We start from the raw sequence: 21,095 nt of genomic DNA on the forward strand, positions 1-21,095 counted from the left end.
GCCTGTTCTGGGCGACGAAGGGGGCCTGTTTTGGGGCGACGAAGGGGGCCTGTTCTGGGCGACGAAGGGGGCCTGTTCTGGGGCGACGAAGGGGGTCTGTTCTGGGTGATGTAGGGGGCCTGTTCTGGGTGATGAAGGGTGAACGATGTTGCCTATAGTCAGTACAAGGTTTCTGTTCTCGCTGGAACTTGGTGACTGCTTCCAGTATGATGGGTACATTTATTTATTATGTATAATAGTAATCATGATTGTTTTCTTCCAATCTCCTATCAGTCGGATAATAAGAGGCGCCCCCTCCAGGTCATCCAATGTACAGTACAGGATGGCTCTGTGTATTCTCTATTGGTGGAGAACGCTCTCTGTAGAGGAGGCTGTTCTCTGCCGATCCTATGGCTCCATCTAGTGGAAGAAGTGTGTGGTGCACAGTGACACTGTCCGTGGAATAAAGCTGTGTGTTGTTGAAGAGAAACGGAAGTGTAGGATGATGGTGGTGCCGGGTGTTGTTGTGAATTGTCAGGGAAGATGAGTGAGATCGTGGAGAGGACACTGAGCGCCCTGCCTGGCCTCCTACTACAGGAGCCCCCGCCTGGAGCCAGTTCTAAGCTGGGGAGTCTGATCAGGAATATCACCGGGCTCAGCTCCAGACAGGTAATACCGAGCATGGCCGAGGGGGCTGGCAGTGTGAATGCTGGGTATGGGGGCCTGGCAGTGTGAATGCTGGGTATGGGGGCCTGGCAGTGTGAATGCTGGGTATGGGGGGGCCTGGCAGTGTGAATGCTGGGTATGGGGGGGCCTGGCAGTGTGAATGCTGGGTATGGGGGGGGCTGGCAGTGTGAATGCGGGTATGGGGGGCCTGGCAGTGTGAATGCTGGGCATGGGGGAGGGGCTGGCAGTGTGAATGCTGGGTATGGGGGGGGGGGCTGGCAGTGTGAATGCTGGGTATGGGGGGGGGCTGGCAGTGTGAATGCTGGGTATGGGGGGCCTGGCAGTGTGAATGCTGGGCATGGGGGAGGGGCTGGCAGTGTGAATGCTGGGTATGGGGGGGGGGGCTGGCAGTGTGAATGCTGGGTATGGGGGGGGGGCTGGCAGTGTGAATGCTGGGTATGGGGGGCCTGGCAGTGTGAATGCTGGGTATGGGGGGGCCTGGCAGTGTGAATGCTGGGTATGGGGGGCCTGGCAGTGTGAATGCTGGGTATGGGGGGCCTGGCAGTGTGAATGCTGGGTATGGGGGGGCTGGCAGTGTGAATGCGGGTATGGGGGGCCTGGCAGTGTGAATGCTGGGTATGGGGGCCTGGCAGTGTGAATGCTGGGCATGGGGGAGGGGCTGGCAGTGTGTGTGCTGGGTATGGGGGGGGGCTGGCAGTGTGGTGTGTGCTGGGTATGGGGGGGGGGCGGGGCTGGCAGTGTGTCTGTGTGTGTGCTGGGTATGGGGGGGCGGGGCTGGCAGTGTGTGTGCTGGGTATGGGGGGGCGGGGCTGGCAGTGTGTGTGTGTGTGTGTGTTGGGTATGGAGGGGGCTGGAAGTGTGTGTGTGCGCTGGGTATGGGGGGGCGGGGCTGGAAGTGTGTCTGTGTGTGTGCTTGGTATGGGGGGGCGGGGCTGGCAGTATGTGTGTGCTGGGTAAGGGGGGCGGGGCTGGCAGTGCGTGCGCTGCGTATGGGGGGAGCTGGCTGGCAGTGTGTGCGCGCGCTGGGTATGGGGGGCGGGGCCGGCAGTGTGTGCGTGTGCTGGGTATGGGGGGCGGGGCCGGCAGTGTGTGTGTGCGCGCTGGGTATGGGGGGGGCTGGCAGTGTGTGTGCTGGGTATGGGCTGGCAGTGTGTGTGCTGGATATGGGGGGGGCTGGCAGTGTGTGTGCTGGGTATGGGGGGCGGGGCCGGCAGTGTGTGTGGGCGCGCTGGTGTATGGGGGGGGCTGGCAGTGTGTGTGCTGGGTATGGGCTGGCAGTGTGTGTGCTGGATATGGGGGGGGGGGGGGGGGCTGGCAGTGTGTGTGTGTGCGCTGGGTAGGGGGGGGGGCTGGCGGTGTGTGTGCTGGGTAGGGGGGTGGGGCTGGCGGTGTGTGTGCTGGGTAGGGGGGTGGGGCTGGCGGTGTGTGTGCTGGGTAGGGGGGTGGGGCTGGCGGTGTGTGTGCTGGGTAGGGGGGTGGGGCTGGCGGTGTGTGTGCTGGGTAGGGGGGTGGGGCTGGCGGTGTGTGTGCTGGGTAGGGGGGTGGGGCTGGCGGTGTGTGTGCTGGGTAGGGGGGCGGGGCTGGCTGGCAGTGTGTGGCTGGGTAGGGGGGCGGGGCTGGCTGGCAGTGTGTGTGCGTGTTGGGTATGGGGGGGGCGGGGCTGGCTGGCAGTGTGTGTGCGTGTTGGGTATGGGGGGGGCGGGGCTGGCTGGCAGTGTGTGTGCGTGTTGGGTATGGGGGGGGCGGGGCTGGCAGTGTGTGTGCGTGCTGGGTATGGGGGGGGCGGGGCTGGCAGTGTGTGTGCGTGCTGGGTATGGGGGGGGGGGGGGCTTGGCAGTGTGTGTGCTGGGTATGGGGGGGGGCGGGGCTGGCAGTGTGTGTGCTGGGTATGGGGGGGGGGGCGGGGCTGGCAGTGTGTGTGTGCTGGGTATGGGGGGGGGCGGGGCTGGCAGTGTGTGTGTGTGTGCTGGGTATGGGGGGGGCGGGGCTGGCAGTGTGTGTGTGTGTGCTGGGTATGGGGGGGGCGGGGCTGGCAGTGTGTGTGTGTGTGCTGGGTATGGGGGGGGGGCGGGGCTGGCAGTGTGTGTGTGTGCTGGGTATGGGGGGGGGGGGCGGGCCTGGCAGTGTGTGTGCTGGGTATGGGGGGGGGGCGGGGCTGGCAGTGTGTGTGTGTGTTGGGTATGGGGGGGCGGGGCTGGCTGGCAGTGTGTGTGTGTTGGGTATGGGGGGGGCGGGGCTGGCAGTGTGTGTGTGTGTGTGTGTGTGTGTGTGTGTGTGTGTGTGTGTGTGCGCGTGCTGGGTATGGGGGGGGGGTGGGGCTGGCAGTGTGTGTGTGTGCTGGGTATGGGGGGGGGCGGGCCTGGCAGTGTGTGTGCTGGGTATGGGGGGGGGGGCGGGGCTGGCAGTGTGTGTGCTGGGTATGGGGGGGGGGGCGGGGCTGGCAGTGTGTGTGTGCTGGGTATGGGGGGGGGCGGGGCTGGCAGTGTGTGTGTGTGTGTGTGTGTGCTGGGTATGGGGGGGGCGGGGCTGGCAGTGTGTGTGTGCGCGCTGGGTATGGGGGGGGGCTGGCAGTGTGTGTGCTGGGTATGGGCTGGCAGTGTGTGTGCTGGATATGGGGGGGGCTGGCAGTGTGTGTGCTGGGTATGGGGGGCGGGGCCGGCAGTGTGTGTGGGCGCGCTGGGTATGGGGGGGGGGGGGGGCTGGCAGTGTGTGTGCTGGGTATGGGCTGGCAGTGTGTGTGCTGGATATGGGGGGGGGGGGGCTGGCAGTGTGTGTGTGCTGGGTAGGGGGGGGGGGGCTGGCGGTGTGTGTGCTGGGTAGGGGGGGGGGCTGGCGGTGTGTGTGCGCTGGGTAGGGGGGTGGGGCTGGCGGTGTGTGTGCGCTGGGTAGGGGGGTGGGGCTGGCGGTGTGTGTGCGCTGGGTAGGGGGGTGGGGCTGGCGGTGTGTGTGCGCTGGGTAGGGGGGTGGGGCTGGCGGTGTGTGTGCTGGGTAGGGGGGTGGGGCTGGCGGTGTGTGTGCTGGGTAGGGGGGTGGGGCTGGCGGTGTGTGTGCTGGGTAGGGGGGGTGGGGCTGGCGGTGTGTGTGCTGGGTAGGGGGGGTGGGGCTGGCGGTGTGTGTGCTGGGTAGGGGGGGTGGGGCTGGCGGTGTGTGTGCTGGGTAGGGGGGGTGGGGCTGGCGGTGTGTGTGCTGGGTAGGGGGGGTGGGGCTGGCGGTGTGTGTGCTGGGTAGGGGGGGTGGGGCTGGCGGTGTGTGTGCTGGGTAGGGGGGGGGGGGGGCTGGCGGTGTGTGTGCTGGGTAGGGGGGGGCTGGCAGTGTGTGTGCTGGGTAGGGGGGGGCTGGCAGTGTGTGTGCTGGGTAGGGGGGGCTGGCAGTGTGTGTGCTGGGTAGGGGGGGCTGGCAGTGTGTGTGCTGGGTAGGGGGGGCTGGCAGTGTGTGTGCTGGGTAGGGGGGGGGGGGGCTGGCAGTGTGTGTTGGGTAGGGGGGGGGGGGCTGGCAGTGTGTGTTGGGTAGGGGGGGGGGGGCTGGCAGTGTGTGCTGGGTAGGGGGGGGCTGGCAGTGTGTGTGTGCTGGGTAGGGGGGGGGGCTGGCAGTGTGTGTGCTGGGTAGGGGGGGGGGGGGGGGCTGGCAGTGTGTGTGCTGGGTAGGGGGGGGGGGGGGGCTGGCAGTGTGTGTGCTGGGTAGGGGGGGGGGGGGGGGCTGGCAGTGTGTGTGCTGGGTAGGGGGGGGGGGGGGGGCTGGCAGTGTGTGTGCTGGGTAGGGGGGGGGGGCTGGCAGTGTGTGTGCTGGGTAGGGGGGGGGGGGGCTGGCAGTGTGTGTTGGGTATGGGGGGGGGGCTGGCAATGTGAATGCTGGGTATGGGGGCGCTGGCAGTGTGAATGCTGGGTATGGGGGCGCTGGCAGTGTGAATGCTGGGTATGGGGGAGGGTCTGGCAGTGTGTGTGCGCGCGCGTTGGGTATGGGGGGGGGGGCGGGCTGGCTGTGTGTGTGTGCGCGCGCGCTGGGTATGGATGGGGGGGGCGGGCTGGCTGTGTGTGTGTGTGCGTGCGCGCTGGGTATGGGGGGGGGGGGCCGGGGCTGGCAGTGTGTGTGTGTGCGCGTGCTGGGTATGGAGGGGGCTGGCAGTGTGTGTGTGCTGGGTATGGGGGGGCGGGGCTGGCAGTGTGTGTGTGTTGGGTATGGGGCTGGCAGTGTGTGTGTGTTGGGTATGGGGGGGGCGGGGCTGGCAGTGTGTGTGTGTGCGTGCTGGGTATGGGGGGGGGCGGGCCTGGCAGTGTAAGTGTTTGTGCTGGGTATGGGGGGGGGGCGGGCCTGGCAGTGTGTGTGCTGGGTATGGGGGGGGCGGGGCTGGCAGTGTGTGTGTGCTGGGTATGGGGGGGGGCGGGGCTGGCAGTGTGTGTGTTGGGTATGGGGGGGGGGGGGGGACGAGGCTGGCAGTGTGTGTGTTGGGTATGGGGGGACGAGGCTGGCAGTGTGTGTGTTGGGTATGGGGGGGGCGGGGCTGGCAGTGTGTATGTGTGTTGGGTATGGGGGGGGGCGCGGGGCTGGCAGTGTGTGTGTTGGGTATGGGGGGCGGGGCTGGCAGTGTGTGTGTGTGCTGGGTACGGGGGGGGGGGGGGGGGGGGAGGCTGGCAGTGTGTGTTTGCGCTGGGTACGGAGTGTGTGTGTTGGGTATGGGGGGGGGGGCTGGCAGTGTGTGTGTTGGGTATGGGGGGGACGAGGCTGGCAGTGTGTGTGTTGGGTATGGGGGGGGGACGAGGCTGGCAGTGTGTGTGTTGGGTATGGGGGGGGGACGAGGCTGGCAGTGTGTGTGTTGGGTATGGGGGGGGCGGGGCTGGCAGTGTGTGTGTGTGTTGGGTATGGGGGGGTGCGCGGGGCTGGCAGTGTGTGTGTTGGGTATGGGGGGCGGGGCTGGCAGTGTGTGTGTGCTGGGTATGGGGGGCGGGGCTGGCAGTGTGTGTGTGCTGGGTATGGGGGGCGGGGCTGGCAGTGTGTGTGTGCTGGGTATGGGGGGGGCGGGGCTGGCAGTGTGTGTGTGTGCTGGGTATGGGGGGGGACGAGGCTGGCAGTGTGTGTGTTGGGTATGGGGGGCGGGGCTGGCAGTGTGTGTGTGCTGGGGGGCGGGGCTGGCAGTGTGTGTGTGCTGGGTATGGGGGGGGGCGGGGCTGGCAGTGTGTGTGCTGGGTATGGGGGGGGGGCGGGGCTGGCAGTGTGTGTTGGGTATGGGTGGGGGGCGGGGCTGGCAGTGTGTGTGTGTTGGGTATGGGGGGGGCGGGGCTGGCAGTGTGTGTGTTGGGTATGGGGGGGGGGGGCGGGGCTGGCAGTGTGTGTGTTGGGTATGGGGGGCGGGGCTGGCAGTGTGTGTGTGTGCTGGGTATGGGGGGGGCGGGGCTGGCAGTGTGTGTGTGCTGGGTATTGGGGGGGGGGGGGCGGGGCTGGCAGTGTGTGTGTGTGTGTGTGTGTGTGTGTGTGTGTGCTGGGTATGGGGGGGGACGAGGCTGGCAGTGTGTGTGCTGGGTATGGGGGGGGACGAGGCTGGCAGTGTGTGTGTTGGGTATGGGGGGCGGGGCTGGCAGTGTGTGTGTGCTGGGGGGCGGGGCTGGCAGTGTGTGTGTGCTGGGGGGCGGGGCTGGCAGTGTGTGTGTGCTGGGTATGGGGGGGGGCGGGGCTGGCAGTGTGTGTGCTGGGTATGGGGGGGGGGGGCGGGGCTGGCAGTGTGTGTGTTGGGTATGGGGGGGGGGGGCGGGGCTGGGAGTGTGTGTGTTGGGTATGGGGGGGGGGACGAGGCTGGCAGTGTGTGTGTTGGGTATGGGGGGGGGGACGAGGCTGGCAGTGTGTGTGTTTGGGTATGGGGGGGGGGGCGGGGCTGGCAGTGTGTGTGTTGGGTATGGGGGGGGGGGCGGGGCTGGCAGTGTGTGTGTTGGGTATGGGGGGGGGCGGGGCTGGCAGTGTGTGTGTGTTGGGTATGGGGGGGCGGGGCTGGCAGTGTGTGTGTTGGGTATGGGGGGGGGGCGGGGCTGGCAGTGTGTGTGTTGGGTATGGGGGGCGGGGCTGGCAGTGTGTGTGTGTGCTGGGTATGGGGGGGGCGGGGCTGGCAGTGTGTGTGTGCTGAGTATTGGGGGGGGGGGGGCGGGGCTGGCAGTGTGTGTGTGTGTGTGTGTGTGTGTGTGTGTGTGTGTGTGTGTGCTGGGTATGGGGGGGGACGAGGCTGGCAGTGTGTGTGTTGGGTATGGGGGGGGCGGGGCTGGCAGTGTGTGTGTTGGGTATGGGCGGGGCTGGCAGTGTGTGTGCTGGGGGGCGGGGCTGGCAGTGTGTGTGTGCTGGGTATGGGGGGGGGGGCGGGGCTGGCAGTGTGTGTTGGGTATGGGTGGGGGGCGGGGCTGGCAGTGTGTGTGTTGGGTATGGGGAGGGGCGGGGCTGGCAGTGTGTGTGTTGGGTATGGGGGGGGCGGGGCTGGCAGTGTGTGTGCTGGGTATTGGGGGGGGGCGGGGCTGGCAGTGTGTGTGTGTGCTGGGTATTGGGGGGGGGGGGGCGGGGCTGGCAGTGTGTGTGTGTGTGTGTGTGCTGGGTATGGGGGGGGACGGGGCTGGCAGTGTGTGTGTGTGTGTGTGTGTGTGTGTGTGTGTGCTGGGTATGGGGGGGGACGAGGCTGGCAGTGTGTGTTGGGTATGGGGGGGGGAGGCGGGGCTGGCAGTGTGTGTGTGTGCTGGGGGGCGGGGCTGGCAGTGTGTGTGTGCTGGGTATGGGGGGGGGCGGGGCTGGCAGTGTGTGTGTTGGGTATGGGGGGGGACGAGGCTGGCAGTGTGTGTGTTGGGTATGGGGGGGGGGGACGAGGCTGGCAGTGTGTGTGTTGGGTATGGGGGGGGGGACGAGGCTGGCAGTGTGTGTGTTGGGTATGGGGGGGGCGGGGCTGGCAGTGTGTGTGTGTGTGTTGGGTATGGGGGGGGCGCGGGGCTGGCAGTGTGTGTGTGTGCTGGGTATGGGGGGCGGGGCTGGCAGTGTGTGTGTGTGCTGGGTATGGGGGGCGGGGCTGGCAGTGTGTGTGTGTGCTGGGTATGGGGGGGGCGGGGCTGGCAGTGTGTGTGTGTGTGCTGGGTATGGGGGGGGGGGCGGGGCTGGCAGTGTGTGTGTGTGCTGGGTATGGGGGGGGGGCGGGGCTGGCAGTGTGTGTGCTGGGTACGGGGCGGGGGGGGGGAGGCTGGCAGTGTGTGTTTGCGCTGGGTACGGAGTGTGTGTGTTGGGTATGGGGGGGGGGGGGGCTGGCAGTGTGTGTGTTGGGTATGGGGGGGGGGGGCGAGGCTGGCAGTGTGTGTGTTGGGTATGGGGGGGGGACGACGAGGCTGGCAGTGTGTGTGTGTGTTGGGTATGGGGGGGGCGGGGCTGGCAGTGTGTGTGTGTGTTGGGTATGGGGGGGTGCGCGGGGCTGGCAGTGTGTGTGTTGGGTATGGGGGGCGGGGCTGGCAGTGTGTGTGTGCTGGGTATGGGGGGGGCGGGGCTGGCAGTGTGTGTGTGTGCTGGGTATGGGGGGGGCGGGGCTGGCAGTGTGTGTGTGTGCTGGGTATGGGGGGGGCGGGGCTGGCAGTGTGTGTGTGTGCTGGGTATGGGGGGGGGGCGGGGCTGGCAGTGTGTGTGCTGGGTATGGGGCGGGGGGGGGAGGCTGGCAGTGTGTGTTTGCGCTGGGTACGGGGGGGGGGGGGCGGGGCTGGCAGTGTGTGTGCTGGGTACGGGGGGGGGGAGGCTGGCAGTGTGTGTTTGCGCTGGGTACGGGGGGGCGGGGCCGGCAGTGTGTGTGTGCTGGGTACGGGGGGGCGGGGCCGGCAGTGTGTGTGTGTGCTGGGTATGGGGGGCGGGGCCGGCAGTGTGTGTGTGCACGCGCTAGGTTATGGGGAGGGGGGGGCTGGCAGTGTGTGTGTTGGGTATGGGCTGGCAGTGTGTGTGCTGGATATGGGGGGGGGGGGGGGGGCTGGCTGTGTGTTGGGTAGGGGGGGCTGGCAGTGTGTGTGCTGGGTATGGGGGGGGGGGGGCTGGCTGTGTGTGTGCTGGGTATGGGGGGGCTAGCAGTGTATGTTTGCGCTGGGTACGGGCGGGGTGGAGCTGGCAGTGTGTGTTTGCGCTGGGTATGGGCGGGCGGCGGCTGTCAGTGTCTGTGCGCTGGGTATGGGGGGGGGGGCTGTCAGTGTGTGTGTGCGTGCGCTGGGTATGGGGGGCGGGGCTGGCAGTGTGTGTGCTGGGTATGGGGGGCGGGGCCGGCAGTGTGTGTGTGCGTGCGCTGGGTATGGGGGGGGCTGGCAGTGTGTGTGCTGGGTATGGGCTGGCAGTGTGTGTGCTGGATATGGGGGGGGGGGGGGGGGGCTGGCAGTGTGTGTGCTGGGTGGGGGAAGGGGCTGACAGTGTGTGCTGGGTATGGGGGGGGCTTGCAGTGTGTGTGTTGGGTATGGGGGGGGCTGGCAGTGGTTTTGCGCTGGGTAGGGGGCTGGCAGTGTGTGTGTTGGGTATGGGGGGGCGGGGCTGGCAGTGTGTGTGTGCGCGCGCGCGCACGCGCTGGGTATGGAGGGGGCTGGCAGTGTGTGTGCTGGGTAGGGGGGGGGGGCTGGCTCTGTGTGTGTGCGTGCGTGCGCGCGGTATGGGGGGGGGGGGCTGGCAGTGTGTGCGTGCTGGGTATGGGGGGGGGGGGGGGGGCTGGCAGTGTGTGTGTGCTGGGTATGGGGGGCTGGCAGTGTGTGCGTGCTGGGTATGGGGGGGCGGGGCTGGCAGTGTGTGCTGGGTATGGGGGGGGGGGGGCGGGGCTGGCAGTGTGTGTGTTTGTTTGCGAGCGCGCGCTGGGTTTTGGGGGGGGGGGGGGGGGCTGGCAGTGTGTGTGTGTTGGGTATGGGCTGGCAGTGCTGGATATGGGGGAGGGGGGCTGGCAGTGTGTGTGCTGGGTATGGGGGGCTGGCAGTGTGTCTGCTGGGTATGGGGGGCTGGCTGTGTGTCTACTGGGTATGGGGGGCTAGCAGTGTATGTTTGCGCTGTGTACGGGGGGGGGGGGTGGAGCTGGCAGTGTGTGTTTTTGCTGGGTATGGGGGGGGGCGGCTGTCAGTGTGTGTGTGTGCGCTGGGTATGGGGGGGGCTGTAATTGTGTGTGTGCGCTGGGTATGGGGGGGCTGGCTGGCAGTGTGTGTGTGTGCTGGGTATGGGGGGGGCGGGGCTGGCAGTGTGTGTGCTGGGTATGGGGGGCGGGGCTGGCAGTGTGTGCGCTGGGTACGGGGGGGCGGGGCTGGCAGTGTGTGTGTGCGCTGGGTACGGGGGGGGGGGGGGGGCTGGCAGTGTGTTTGCGCTGGGTACGGGGGGGGGGGGGGGGCGGCTGGCAGTGTGTGTTTGCGCTGGGTACGGGGGGGGGGGGGGGGGCTGGCAGTGTGTGTTTGCGCTGGGTACGGGGGGGGGGGGGGGGGGGGCTGGCAGTGTGTGTTTGCGCTGGGTACGGGGGGGGGGGGGGGGGGGCTGGCAGTGTGTGTTTGCGCTGGGTACGGGGGGGGCTGGCAGTGTGTGTTTGCGCTGGGTACGGGGGGGGGGGGGCTGGCAGTGTGTGTTTGCGCTGGGTACGGGGGGGGCTGGCAGTGTGTGTTTGCGCTGGGTACGGGGGGGGCTGGCAGTGTGTGTTTGCGCTTGGTACGGGGGGGGCGGGGCTGGTAGTGTGTATGCTGGGTATGGGGGGCGGGGCCGGCAGTGTGTGTGCTGGGTATGGGGGGCGGGGCCGGCAGTGTGTGTGTGTGTGTGTGCGCGCGCGCGCGCCCTGGGTTATTGGGGGGGCTGGCAGTGTGTGTTGGGTATGGGGGGGGGCTGGCTGTGTGTGTGTGTGTGCGCGCTGGGTATGGGGGGGGGGGGGGCTGGCTGTGTGTGTGTGCTGGGTAAGGGGCTGGCAGTGTGTGTGCACTGGGTAGGGGGCTGGCAGTGTGTGCGCGCTGGGTATGGGGGGGCTAGCAGTGTATGTTTGCGCTGGGTACGGGGGGGGGGGTGGGGCTGGCAGTGTGTGTGCACTGGGTAGGGGGCTGGCAGTGTGTGTGCGCTGGGTATGGGGGGGGCTAGAAGTGTATGTTTGCGCTGGGTACGGGGGGGGGGTGGGGCTGGCAGTGTGTGTTTGCGCTGGGTACGGGGGGGGGGCGGCTGTCAGTGTGTGTGCGCTGGGTGGGGGCTGTCAGTGTGTGTGTGCGCTGGGTATGGGGGGCGGGGCCGGTAGTGTGTGTGTGCGCGCGCTGGGTATGGGGGGGTCTGGCAGTGGGTGTGTGTGCTGGGTAGGGGGGGACTGGCTGTGTGTGTGTGCTGGGTGGGGGGCTGGCTGTGTGTGTGTGCTGGGTGGGGGGCTGGCTGTGTGTGTGTGCTGGGTAGGGGGGGGGGCTGGCTGTGTGTGTGCTGGGGGGGGGGCTGGCTGGCTGTGTGTGTGTGTGTGTGCTGGGGGGGGCTGGCAGTGTGTGTTTGCGCTGGGTATGGGTGGGGGCTGGCAGTGTGCGCGCGCTGGGTATGGGTGGGGGCTGGCAGTGTGCGCGCGCTGGGTATGGGGGGGCTGGCTCTGTGTGTGTGTGTGCGCGCGCGCTGGGTATGGGGGGGTGGCGCTGGCAGGCTGTGTGTGTGTGTGTGTGTGTGTGTGTGTGTGTGTGTGTGCTGGGTATGGGGGGGTGGGGCTGGCAGTGTGTGCTCGGTATGGGGGGCGGGGCTGGCAGTGTGTGTTTGCTGGGTATGGGGGGGGGGGGAGCTGGTAGTGTGTGTGTGTGTGTGTGTGTGTGTGTGTGTGTGTGTGTGTGTGTGCGCGCGCGCGCTGGCTATGGGGGGGGCGGGGCTGGCAGTGTGCACGCGCTGAGTATGGGGGGGGGGGGGGCTGGCAGTGTGTGCGTGCTGGGTATGGGGGGGGGCTGGCAGTGTGTGCTGGGTATGGGGGGGGGGCGGGGCTGGCAGTGTGTGTGTTTGTTTGCGAGCGCGCGCTGGGTTATGGGGGGGGGGGGCTGGCAGTGTGTGTGTGTTGGGTATGGGCTGGCAGTGCTGGATGTGGGGGAGGGGGGCTGGCAGTGTGTGTGCTGGGTATGGGGGGCTGGCAGTGTGTGTGCTGGGTATGGGGGGCTGGCAGTGTGTCTGCTGGGTATGGGGGGCTGGCTGTGTGTCTACTGGGTATGGGGGGCTAGCAGTGTATGTTTGCGCTGTGTACGGGGGGGGTGGAGCTGGCAGTGTGTGTTTTTGCTGGGTATGGGGGGGGGGGGGCGGCTGTCAGTGTGTGTGCGCTGGGTATGGGGGGGGCTGTAATTGTGTGTGTGCGCTGGGTATGGGGGGGGCGGGGCTGGCAGTGTGTGTGCTGGGTATGGGGGGCGGGGCTGGCAGTGTGTGTGCTGGGTATGGGGGGTGGGGCTGGCAGTGTGTGCGCTGGGTACGGGGGGCGGGGCTGGCAGTGTGTGCGCTGGGTACGGGGGGCGGGGCTGGCAGTGTGTGTTTGCGCTGGGTACGGGGGGGGGGCGGCTGGCAGTGTGTGTTTGCGCTGGGTACGGGGGGGGGGGCGGCTGGCAGTGTGTGTTTGCGCTGGGTACGGGGGGGGGGGGCTGGCAGTGTGTGTTTGCGCTGGGTACGGGGGGGGGGGGGGCTGGCAGTGTGTGTTTGCGCTGGGTACGGGGGGGGGGGGGCTGGCAGTGTGTGTTTGCGCTGGGTACGGGGGGGGGGGGGGCTGGCAGTGTGTGTTTGCGCTGGGTACGGGGGGGCGGGGCTGGCAGTGTGTGTTTGCGCTTGGTACGGGGGGGCGGGGCTGGTAGTGTGTGTGCTGGGTACGGGGGGGCGGGGCCGGCAGTGTGTGTGCTGGGTATGGGGGGCGGGGCCGGCAGTGTGTGTGTGTGTGTGTGCGCGCGCGCGCTGGGTTATTGGGGGGGCTGGCAGTGTGTGTTGGGTATGGGGGGGGGGGGCTGGCTGTGTGTGTGTGTGCGCGCTGGGTATGGGGGGGGGGGGGGGCTGGCTGTGTGTGTGCTGGGTAAGGGGCTGGCAGTGTGTGTGCACTGGGTAGGGGGCTGGCAGTGTGTGTGCGCTGGGTATGGGAGGGCTAGCAGTGTAAGTTTGCGCTGGGTACGGGGGGGGGGGGTGGGGCTGGCAGTGTGTGTTTGCGCTGGGTACGGGGGGGGGGGGGCGGCTGTCAGTGTGTGCGCTGGGTGGGGGCTGTCAGTGTGTGTGTGCGCTGGGTATGGGGGGCGGGGCCGGTAGTGTGTGTGTGCGCGCGCTGGGTATGGGGGGGGTCTGGCAGTGGGTGTGTGTGCTGGGTAGGGGGGGACTGGCTGTGTGTGTGTGCTGGGTAGGGGGGGGGGGGCTGGCTGTGTGTGTGCTGGGGGGGGGGGGGGCTGGCTGGCTGTGTGTGTGCTGGGGGGGGCTGGCAGTGTGTGTTTGCGCTGGGTATGGGTGGGGGCTGGCAGTGTGCGCGCGCTGGGTATGGGTGGGGGCTGGCAGTGTGCGCGCGCTGGGTATGGGTGGGGGCTGGCAGTGTGCGCGTGCTGGGTATGGGTGGGGGCTGGCAGTGTGCGCGCGCTGGGTATGGGGGGGCTGGCTCTGTGTGTGTGTGTGCGCGCGCGCGCTGGGTATGGGGGGGTGGCGCTGGCAGGCTGTGTGTGTGTGTGTGTGCTGGGTATGGGGGGCGGGGCTGGCAGTGTGTGTTTGCTGGGTATGGGGGGGGGGGGGGAGCTGGTAGTGTGTGTGTGTGCGTGCGCGCGCGCTCGCTGGCTATGGGGGTGGCGGGGCTGGCAGTGTGCACGCGCTGAGTATGGGGGGGGCTGGCAGTGTGTGTGTGTGCTGGGTATGGGGGGGGGGGGGCTGGCAGTGTGTGTGTGCTGGGTATGGGGGGGCTGGCAGTGTGTGTGTGTGTGCGCGCGCGCTGGGTATGGGGGGGGCGGGGCTGGCAGTGTGTGTTTGCGCTTGGTACGGGGGGGCGGGGCTGGCAGTGTGTGTGCTGGGTATGGGGGGCGGGGCCGGCAGTGTGTGTGTGTGCGCGCGCGCTGGGTTATTGGGGGGGCTGGCAGTGTGTGTTGGGTATGGGGGGGGGGGGGGGGCTGGCTGTGTGTGTGTGCGCGCTGGGTATGGGGGGGGGGGGGGGGGCTGGCTGTGTGTGTGTGCTGGGTAAGGGGCTGGCAGTGTGTGTGCACTGGGTAGGGGGCTGGCAGTGTGTGTGCGCTGGGTATGGGGGGGCTAGCAGTGTATGTTTGCACTGGGTACGGGGGGGGGTGGGGCTGGCAGTGTGTGTTTGCGCTGGGTACGGGGGGGGGGGGGGCGGCTGTCAGTGTGTGTGCGCTGGGTGGGGGCTGTCAGTGTGTGTGTGCGCTGGGTATGGGGGGCGGGGCCGGTAGTGTGTGTGTGCGCGCGCTGGGTATGGGGGGGTCTGGCAGTGGGTGTGTGTGCTGGGCAGGGGGGGACTGGCTGTGTGTGTGTGCTGGGTGGGGGGCTGGCTGTGTGTGTGTGCTTCGTAGGGGGGGGGGGGGGCTGGCTGTGTGTGTGCTGGGGGGGGCTGGCAGTGTGCGCTTGCGCTGGGTATGGGTGGGGGCTGGCAGTGTGCGCGCGCTGGGTATAAGTGGGGGCTGGCAGTGTGCGCGCGCTGGGTATGGGGGGGGGGGCTGGCTCTGTGTGTGTGTGCGCGCGCGCGCTGGGTATGGGGGGGTGGCGCTGGCAGGCTGTGTGTGTGTGTGTGTGTGTGTGTGTGTGTGTGCTGGGTATGGGGGGGGTGGGGCTGGCAGTGTGTGCTCGGTATGGGGGCGGGGCTGGCAGTGTGTGTTTGCTGGGTATGGGGGGGGGGGAGCTGGTAGAGTGTGTGTGTGTGCGCGCTGGGTATGGGGGGGGGGGGGGCGGGGCTGGCAGTGTGTGTGCTGGGTATGGGGGGGTGGCCTGGCATTGTGTCTGTGCTGGGTATGGGAGGGCGTGGCTGCCAGTGTGTGTGCTGTGTATGAGGGGGCCGGCAATGTGTGCTGTGTATGGGGGGGGGGGGGGGCGCCTGGCAGTTTGTGTGTGTGTGTGCGCGCGCGCATGCTATCTATGGGGGGGGCTGGCAGTGTGTGTGCTGGGTATTGGGGGGCGGGCTGGCAGTGTGTGTGTGTGCTGGGTATGGGGGGGGCGGGGCTGGCAGTGTGTGTTGGGTATGGGTGGGAGCTGGCAGTGTGTGTGTGCTTGTTATGGGGGAGCTAGCAGAGGATATGGGGGGCTGGCAGTGCTTTTGCTGGGTATGGGAGGTTGTCAGGTGAGTATGGGGTGCTGGCAGTGGGTGTGCTGGTTATGGGGGCTGGCAGTGCTTATGGGGAGTTTGCAGTGTGTGCTGGGCATGAGTGGCTGGCAGCGTGTGTGCTGGGTATGGGAGGCTGGCAGTGGGTATGAGTGGGTTGGCAGTGTGTGTGTGTGCTGGGTAGGAGTGCCTGGGTATGGGGTAAGGGGGTCTGGCAGTGTGTGTTCTGGATATGGGGTCTGGCACTGCGTGCTCTGGGTATGGCAGGCTGGTACTGCATGTGCTGGGTATGGGGGGGGGGGGCTGGCAGTGGGTTTGGGGTAGGGGCTGACAGTGTATGTGTTGAGTTTGGGAGGCTGGCAGTGATAAGAGGCCGATAATCCCCAGACATCTGATCTCTCCATGTAATAGGCTCTGCAGTGCCCCATCACTCACTGATATCCCCTTGAAGTTGAGATCTCTGCTCTTCGCTTCCTATATCCTCCTGCTGCAACCTGTATGAAGGCTCTCACCTCTTTCCATGTGTGTTGGTATGCAGAGTAAAGCAGGACGAGGGAGACTCTCCTCGATGAAGCAGGAATGCTCTGAGAACCGTTGATGTCACAGCCAGCAGGAGTTTTATTTCCTGCACACTTGTAACTTGGTTTACCCATCAGATATAGAAGGATTTATTGCCCTTTAAAGCTGTCCATACAAAATTCATCCATTTCAGCAGGGACGTTTCCGATCCATGTGTGGCCACTGTGTTTGTACAGAAGTCACTCTACTGATCAGCTTCTGTTTACGCAGCTTGTTGGTAGTTTTTGCTCAATCAGTGCTTCTGGCTGTATCTCGCATAGCTGATCAGTGTATTCTGTTGTCAGTAAAGTCTCCCTGCTGTCAGAATAGAAAGACACAACGGAGAGGATTCCCACATCCACGTCAATGTGAGAGACATAAAATATGTTTCTAACTCCTAGATAACGCATGAGTGGAGGGGGGAATGAAGCCCAAAGACCCCTCCAATAGGAGAACTATAGTATGCACCGCATGCTAGCACATTATGACACCCTTACCTGAAAACCAAGCCCTCCAGCGTCGTACTGTCACCGCTGTTGGTGCTCCTATCTTCCCCCGGTCTTATCATAGGCTTACCTATAGGTAAACCTCAACCAAGGGAGTTTACTTCCACTTTAATGCATTTCCTGAATTAAAGTAAAGAATGCCCCGCTAACTGTTTTAGCTCCCCCCTCCAAACACTCACCTACCTCCTCTCACCAATCCATTGCTGTCTTGTCTGCAGCACCACTCTCCTCTCTTCCTGATCTCTCAGGAGACACTGAAAGCAGCAGGAGCCATAGGCTTATGCTGCTGTCAGTCAAACTCCTGTGAGGAGGGAGCATACAAGTGTTGTGTGTGTCTGTGGATGCACACAGCCCGGCTCTGGAGCCCCCATAGTATTGGCTTGCAAGGGAGACACCCATAGTAGAGAAATGTGGACAGCGCTGACAGGGGGACACGGGAAGAGGAGATAAGGGGCTGCTCTGCACAAGCAGTGGGAACTAAGAGGAGCTTTACACATTGGAGGATGACAGATATCACCTTAACAGGCTCTCCCATTGTAAGATTTCCTCTCATCGCTTGTTTCTGTTGAATATCCCTTTACAATCTGTACCAGACACAATGGCCTCCTGGAAAAAAAGTGAGATGGAATCCCTCTTTCTAAAACAGACAGGGACAGCAAGAAAAACTTGTTTTAACATCTTTTTTTTTTTCGTTTAATACTTTACTGAGGCAAACAGAAGTGATTAGCAAGGCATACAGAGAAGACCAGAATGCTGCCTGGCAGATACTTTTGCCATGTCTGCCCAAGATATGATGAATGATCTAATAGAATGAGGTGCTGGATTGTCCTGATACTGCACTTGTCTGTCTTACTTCAGGAAGCAAACCAGTAAGAGACGTTTCTCTTGGGGAATCATACTTGGAGCAATGTAAGTACACATATCTCATCCTTGAGGAGCCTTTGGGGAAACTGACAATCACTGTAGTAGTTGGAGCTATCGCAGTGATAGCCGCAACCTTCCTGGTCCTGTGCCAAGCAGCTTCCCACCTGCACACGGATCACAGGTGGTTACCCAGCACCGCTGCCATTCACATACTACCTTGTATCTTTTTCAATGAATACAAGGCATTTTCTGATTGGACAAGGTGGAGGACAGCAGTGATGTCACCTTACTCAAAGGACACCTTGCATTCAGTGAAAAAAGTGCAAGTCACTCTGTGATTGGCAGAGTGCCAAGTGCACAACCCCCTGTGGTCAGTGTGCAGTGGGGAAGCCTGATTGGCTTGGGACCCAGTAGCTCACAGGTAATACTGTAGTAGCCTGACAGACCCTCGGGTTTGAGATATGCATATTTACATTGTGCCAAGCTGGATCAAGAAAAGTATGTAATAATGACCATAGCGGGAGTTCACCTTTAAGAGCTAATGGTCCAGTTATAGAGACCCAGGATTCCATGTGCAGGGACTATATATCTGGAGATTCCATCTGAAAACTCATATTATGAATGTATTAAATAGTCAGCTGGCAGTCCAAGGGTTGGCTAGTTCTGTTGCTATCAGCTGTATTACATGATATCCATGAAAACAAGAATATCAAAGGAGACTATTATTGGTTCCCTCCATCAGATTGTGCTGGCTATGTGTTTCATGTCTTTACTGGAATCTCTCAGATTAGCGACCTGCCCTATGGATCCGTAAGAAGAGGCATTATGGCTCAGACAATGGCAGAGAATAATCTGTATTGATCTGTTAATAATCAGACATTTACTTTAAACTGGGCAAAACAACTGAATAAACTACATGGTAAAAGTACATCCGGGTAAGAGAATGCAGTGTGATGGAATCATAGAAGGCTGTTAAACCTGTGTACCCCCAGTGGGGGATTTTGATTGCTCCCCACTTCCTGTCCAGGTGACAAGTGTCAAACAGAACAAGAAATTAGTAAAAATCTCCTCCACACGCATATAGACAGCATGCAACCACTTGACGACCGGGCTATGGCCGAATGACGGATACAGCGCGGTCGTCCTGTTCTGCGAGGATCACATAACACGGTAAAGGGCCAATTACAACTGATCACCATGTAAACACACTTGCTAGTTATTGGCAGTACTTTTTTCACACTGTCACACTGCCTTTTTAGTTTGTTTAGCAAAAAATAAAACCCCCAGTGGTGATTAACCACTTCAAGTCCAGACACTTTTACCCCCTTCCTGTCCAGGCCAATTTTCATCTTTCAGTGCTATCACACTTTGAATGACAATTACGCGGTCATACAACACTGTACCCATATGAATTTTTTAGCATTTTTTTTTTTAGACAGATAAAACTTTATTTTGGTGGTATTTATTCACCACTGGGATTTTTTTTTTTTGCTATTTAAATGAAAAAGTCCAAAAATTTTGAAAAAAAAGTGTTTTTCCTATAAAAGTTTGCAAATAAATAAGCTTTCTTCATAAATCTTGGCCAAAATGTATTCAGTTATCTTTTTAGTAAGAAAAAAAACCCCAAATTCGTTTATAGCCAAAAATGATAATTTTTCAAAATGTTTTTTACATTTTTATTTATTTTTTTTTTTTATTATTATTAGTTTTTTTTACATGGTGTCACCCTAGCAGTACAGTGTCACCATAGTGACACTGTACTACTTGGGGGGGGTGATGAAGATGCGTTTTTTTTTTTTTCCACCCATAAAGGCTGTAAAAGCAATCATTTCTCCTCTCTGGCTGCATTTTTGCAGCCATTGAGAAATACCGTGTGATCTGTGATTGGTCACAGCTTGTCACAAGGTCCCATACAACGATCGGTGTTTCACTGTGTCTGGAGGACACAGCAGGCACCGGATCGCGGTGCTGTGCGCTTCCAGGGAGCGCGCACAAGCATGGAGCAGGGAGGCCGTTTATAAACGGCCTCCCGCCCCTGCACTGCTCCTGTCCGGCTGTTTATATACATGGGCCGGACGGGAAGTGGTTAAAAATGCATGTATTTTGTGGCCATTGCACGGGCATGCACAATTTTAAAGCATGTCATGTTTGGTATCTATTTGCTCGGCGTAACATCTTTTATATATTATCAAACAATTTGGCAATATATTGTGTTTTTCTGAATTAAAATTCTAAAAAGTGTATTTTTCCCAAAAGATTTGCTTTTGAAAAATCGCTGCGCACATACTGTGTGATGTAAAAACTTTCAACACCCATCGTTTTATTCTCTAGGGCTTTAAAAAAAAATATAATGTTTGGGGGTTCAAAGTAATTTTCTAGCAAAAAAACCCTGTTTTTTCATGTGAACAAAAAGTGTCAGAAAAGGCTTGGCCTTCAAGAGTGGGTGATGTGTGGGTGGCATAAGCTTCTAATTTTTGGCCCTGAAATGCCAGGATAGTAGAAGCCCTCCCCAACCCCCCCCCCCCCCCCAAATGACTCCTTTTTGGAAAGTAGACACTCTTAAGGTATTTGCTAAGCGGCATGGTGAGTATTTTGCAGATCTCATTTGTTGCCACATTTTTCAAAACATATCTGTAAAATACTCCAAATTCCTCTTATCAAATTCCTTGGGGTGTCTACTTTCCAAAAAGGGGTCATTGGGAGAGGGGGAGGGGGGTTTGTACTATCCTGGCATTTTAGGGCCTTTGAAACGGTGATAGGTAGTGGGGAAATGATATGAGGAAATATGCCCTTTGAAAGCCTGGAGCTGGTCATTGGATTTTTGGGGCCTGTATATAACTAGTCTGCCAAAAAGTCTCTCACGTGGTATCCCCATACTCGTGAGAAGTAGAAGAATGTGTTTTGGGGTGTTATTCCACATATACCCATGGCATGCATAAGCAATATATAGTTTAAGTGACAACTTTTGTGTAAAGGGGGGGGGGGAGAAAGTGTCATTTTCAAAAAATTTGTGGCAAAAAATAAAATGTTCCATGGACTACCCAATCACATGCAGGGAAATAAAAAAAAAAAAACTGCATTTTTGCTTGAACATGTTTGGATGATGGAAGTCAGCAGAGCTCTGGAGCAAATGCCCTTGCCTTTAGTAAATCAACCCCATAGTTTGTATAGTGCATGGCCAGCTGAAGTCAGATTGGGCACTTGACAATAACTAAAGCACAAGAAACAGACCAGCCTCATGAGGCCCTGTAATATTCATTTTAACCCCTTCAAGTCCTGACACTTTTACCCCTTTCCTGTCTAGGCCAATTTTCAGCTTTCAGCGCTATCACACTTTGAATGACAATTGCGTGGTCATGCAATACTGTACCCATATGAATTTTTTAGCATTTTTTTGAGACAGATAAAGCTTTATTTTGGTGGTATTTATTCACCACTGGTATTTTTTATTTTTTTTGCTATATAAATGAAAAAGTGAAAAAATTTTGAAAAATGTGTTTTTCTTATAAAATTTTGCAAATAAATAATATTTCATCATAAATCTTGGCCAAAATTTCTTCAGCTATCTTTTTATTTTTTTATATTATTTATTTTTCTACATACTGTCACCCTAGCAGTACAGTGTCACCATAGTGACACCGTACTACTTGTGGGGGGTGATGAAGATTTTTTTTTTTTTTTACACTGATTGCTTTTACACCCATTAAGGCTGTAAAAGCAATAATTTCTCCTTCTCTCTGGCTGCATTCTTGCAGCCATTGAGAACTACTGTGTGAGCTGTTATTGGTCACAGCTTGTCACATGGTACAAGGCTGTTGTGAATAGCCTTGTACCATGTAACCTCTGTGATCATTGACAGATTTCACACGTAGTAAGCAATGATGTCAGAAGTGACATCTTGCTTACTACTCTACGTGTGATCACTGATTGGCCAATCAGTAATCACATGAATGGGACCTTGCACAGAGGTCCCATATGACAATCGGTGTTCCACTGTGTCCGGAGGACACAGCGGGCACCGGATTGTGGTGTTGTGTGCTCCCAGGGAGCGTGCACAGTCCAGAATGGTGGGCACCGTTTATGAATGGCAACCCGCCCCTGGACTGCTACCGTCCAGCCGTTTATTAACCAATTGCCGGCTGGACGGCAATTGGTTAATAACAAACGAGTTATCACAAACAAGCTTGTTGTATCAGCCCTGGATCACATCGTTGCAACTTGCCATGCGATTTGACATTTTCAAATCCTGATTGGTAATCAGACGGGGGAAGCAGCACACAGAAGGCTTTTTATCATCATGCATA

General features: G+C 61.2%; 1 protein-coding gene across 1 annotated transcript in view; it reads left to right on the plus strand.

Annotated features, from left to right (window-relative positions):
* Positions 1–464: 464 nt before the first annotated feature.
* Positions 465–21,095, plus strand: part of AP4E1 (adaptor related protein complex 4 subunit epsilon 1) — a 103,811-nt gene continuing 83,180 nt past the window's right edge. The window contains exon 1 of the mRNA XM_089666826.1: positions 465–648. Coding sequence (XP_089522952.1) covers positions 523–648 — 126 coding nt within the window. The 5' untranslated portion in view covers positions 465–522. The remainder of the gene's footprint in view (positions 649–21,095) is intronic.

This window comes from Staurois parvus, unplaced genomic scaffold (genome assembly GCF_062004578.1).
Source record: "Staurois parvus isolate SC_StPar_1 unplaced genomic scaffold, SC_StPar_1.0 ptg002864l, whole genome shotgun sequence".
Classification (NCBI taxonomy): Eukaryota; Metazoa; Chordata; class Amphibia; order Anura; family Ranidae; genus Staurois; species Staurois parvus.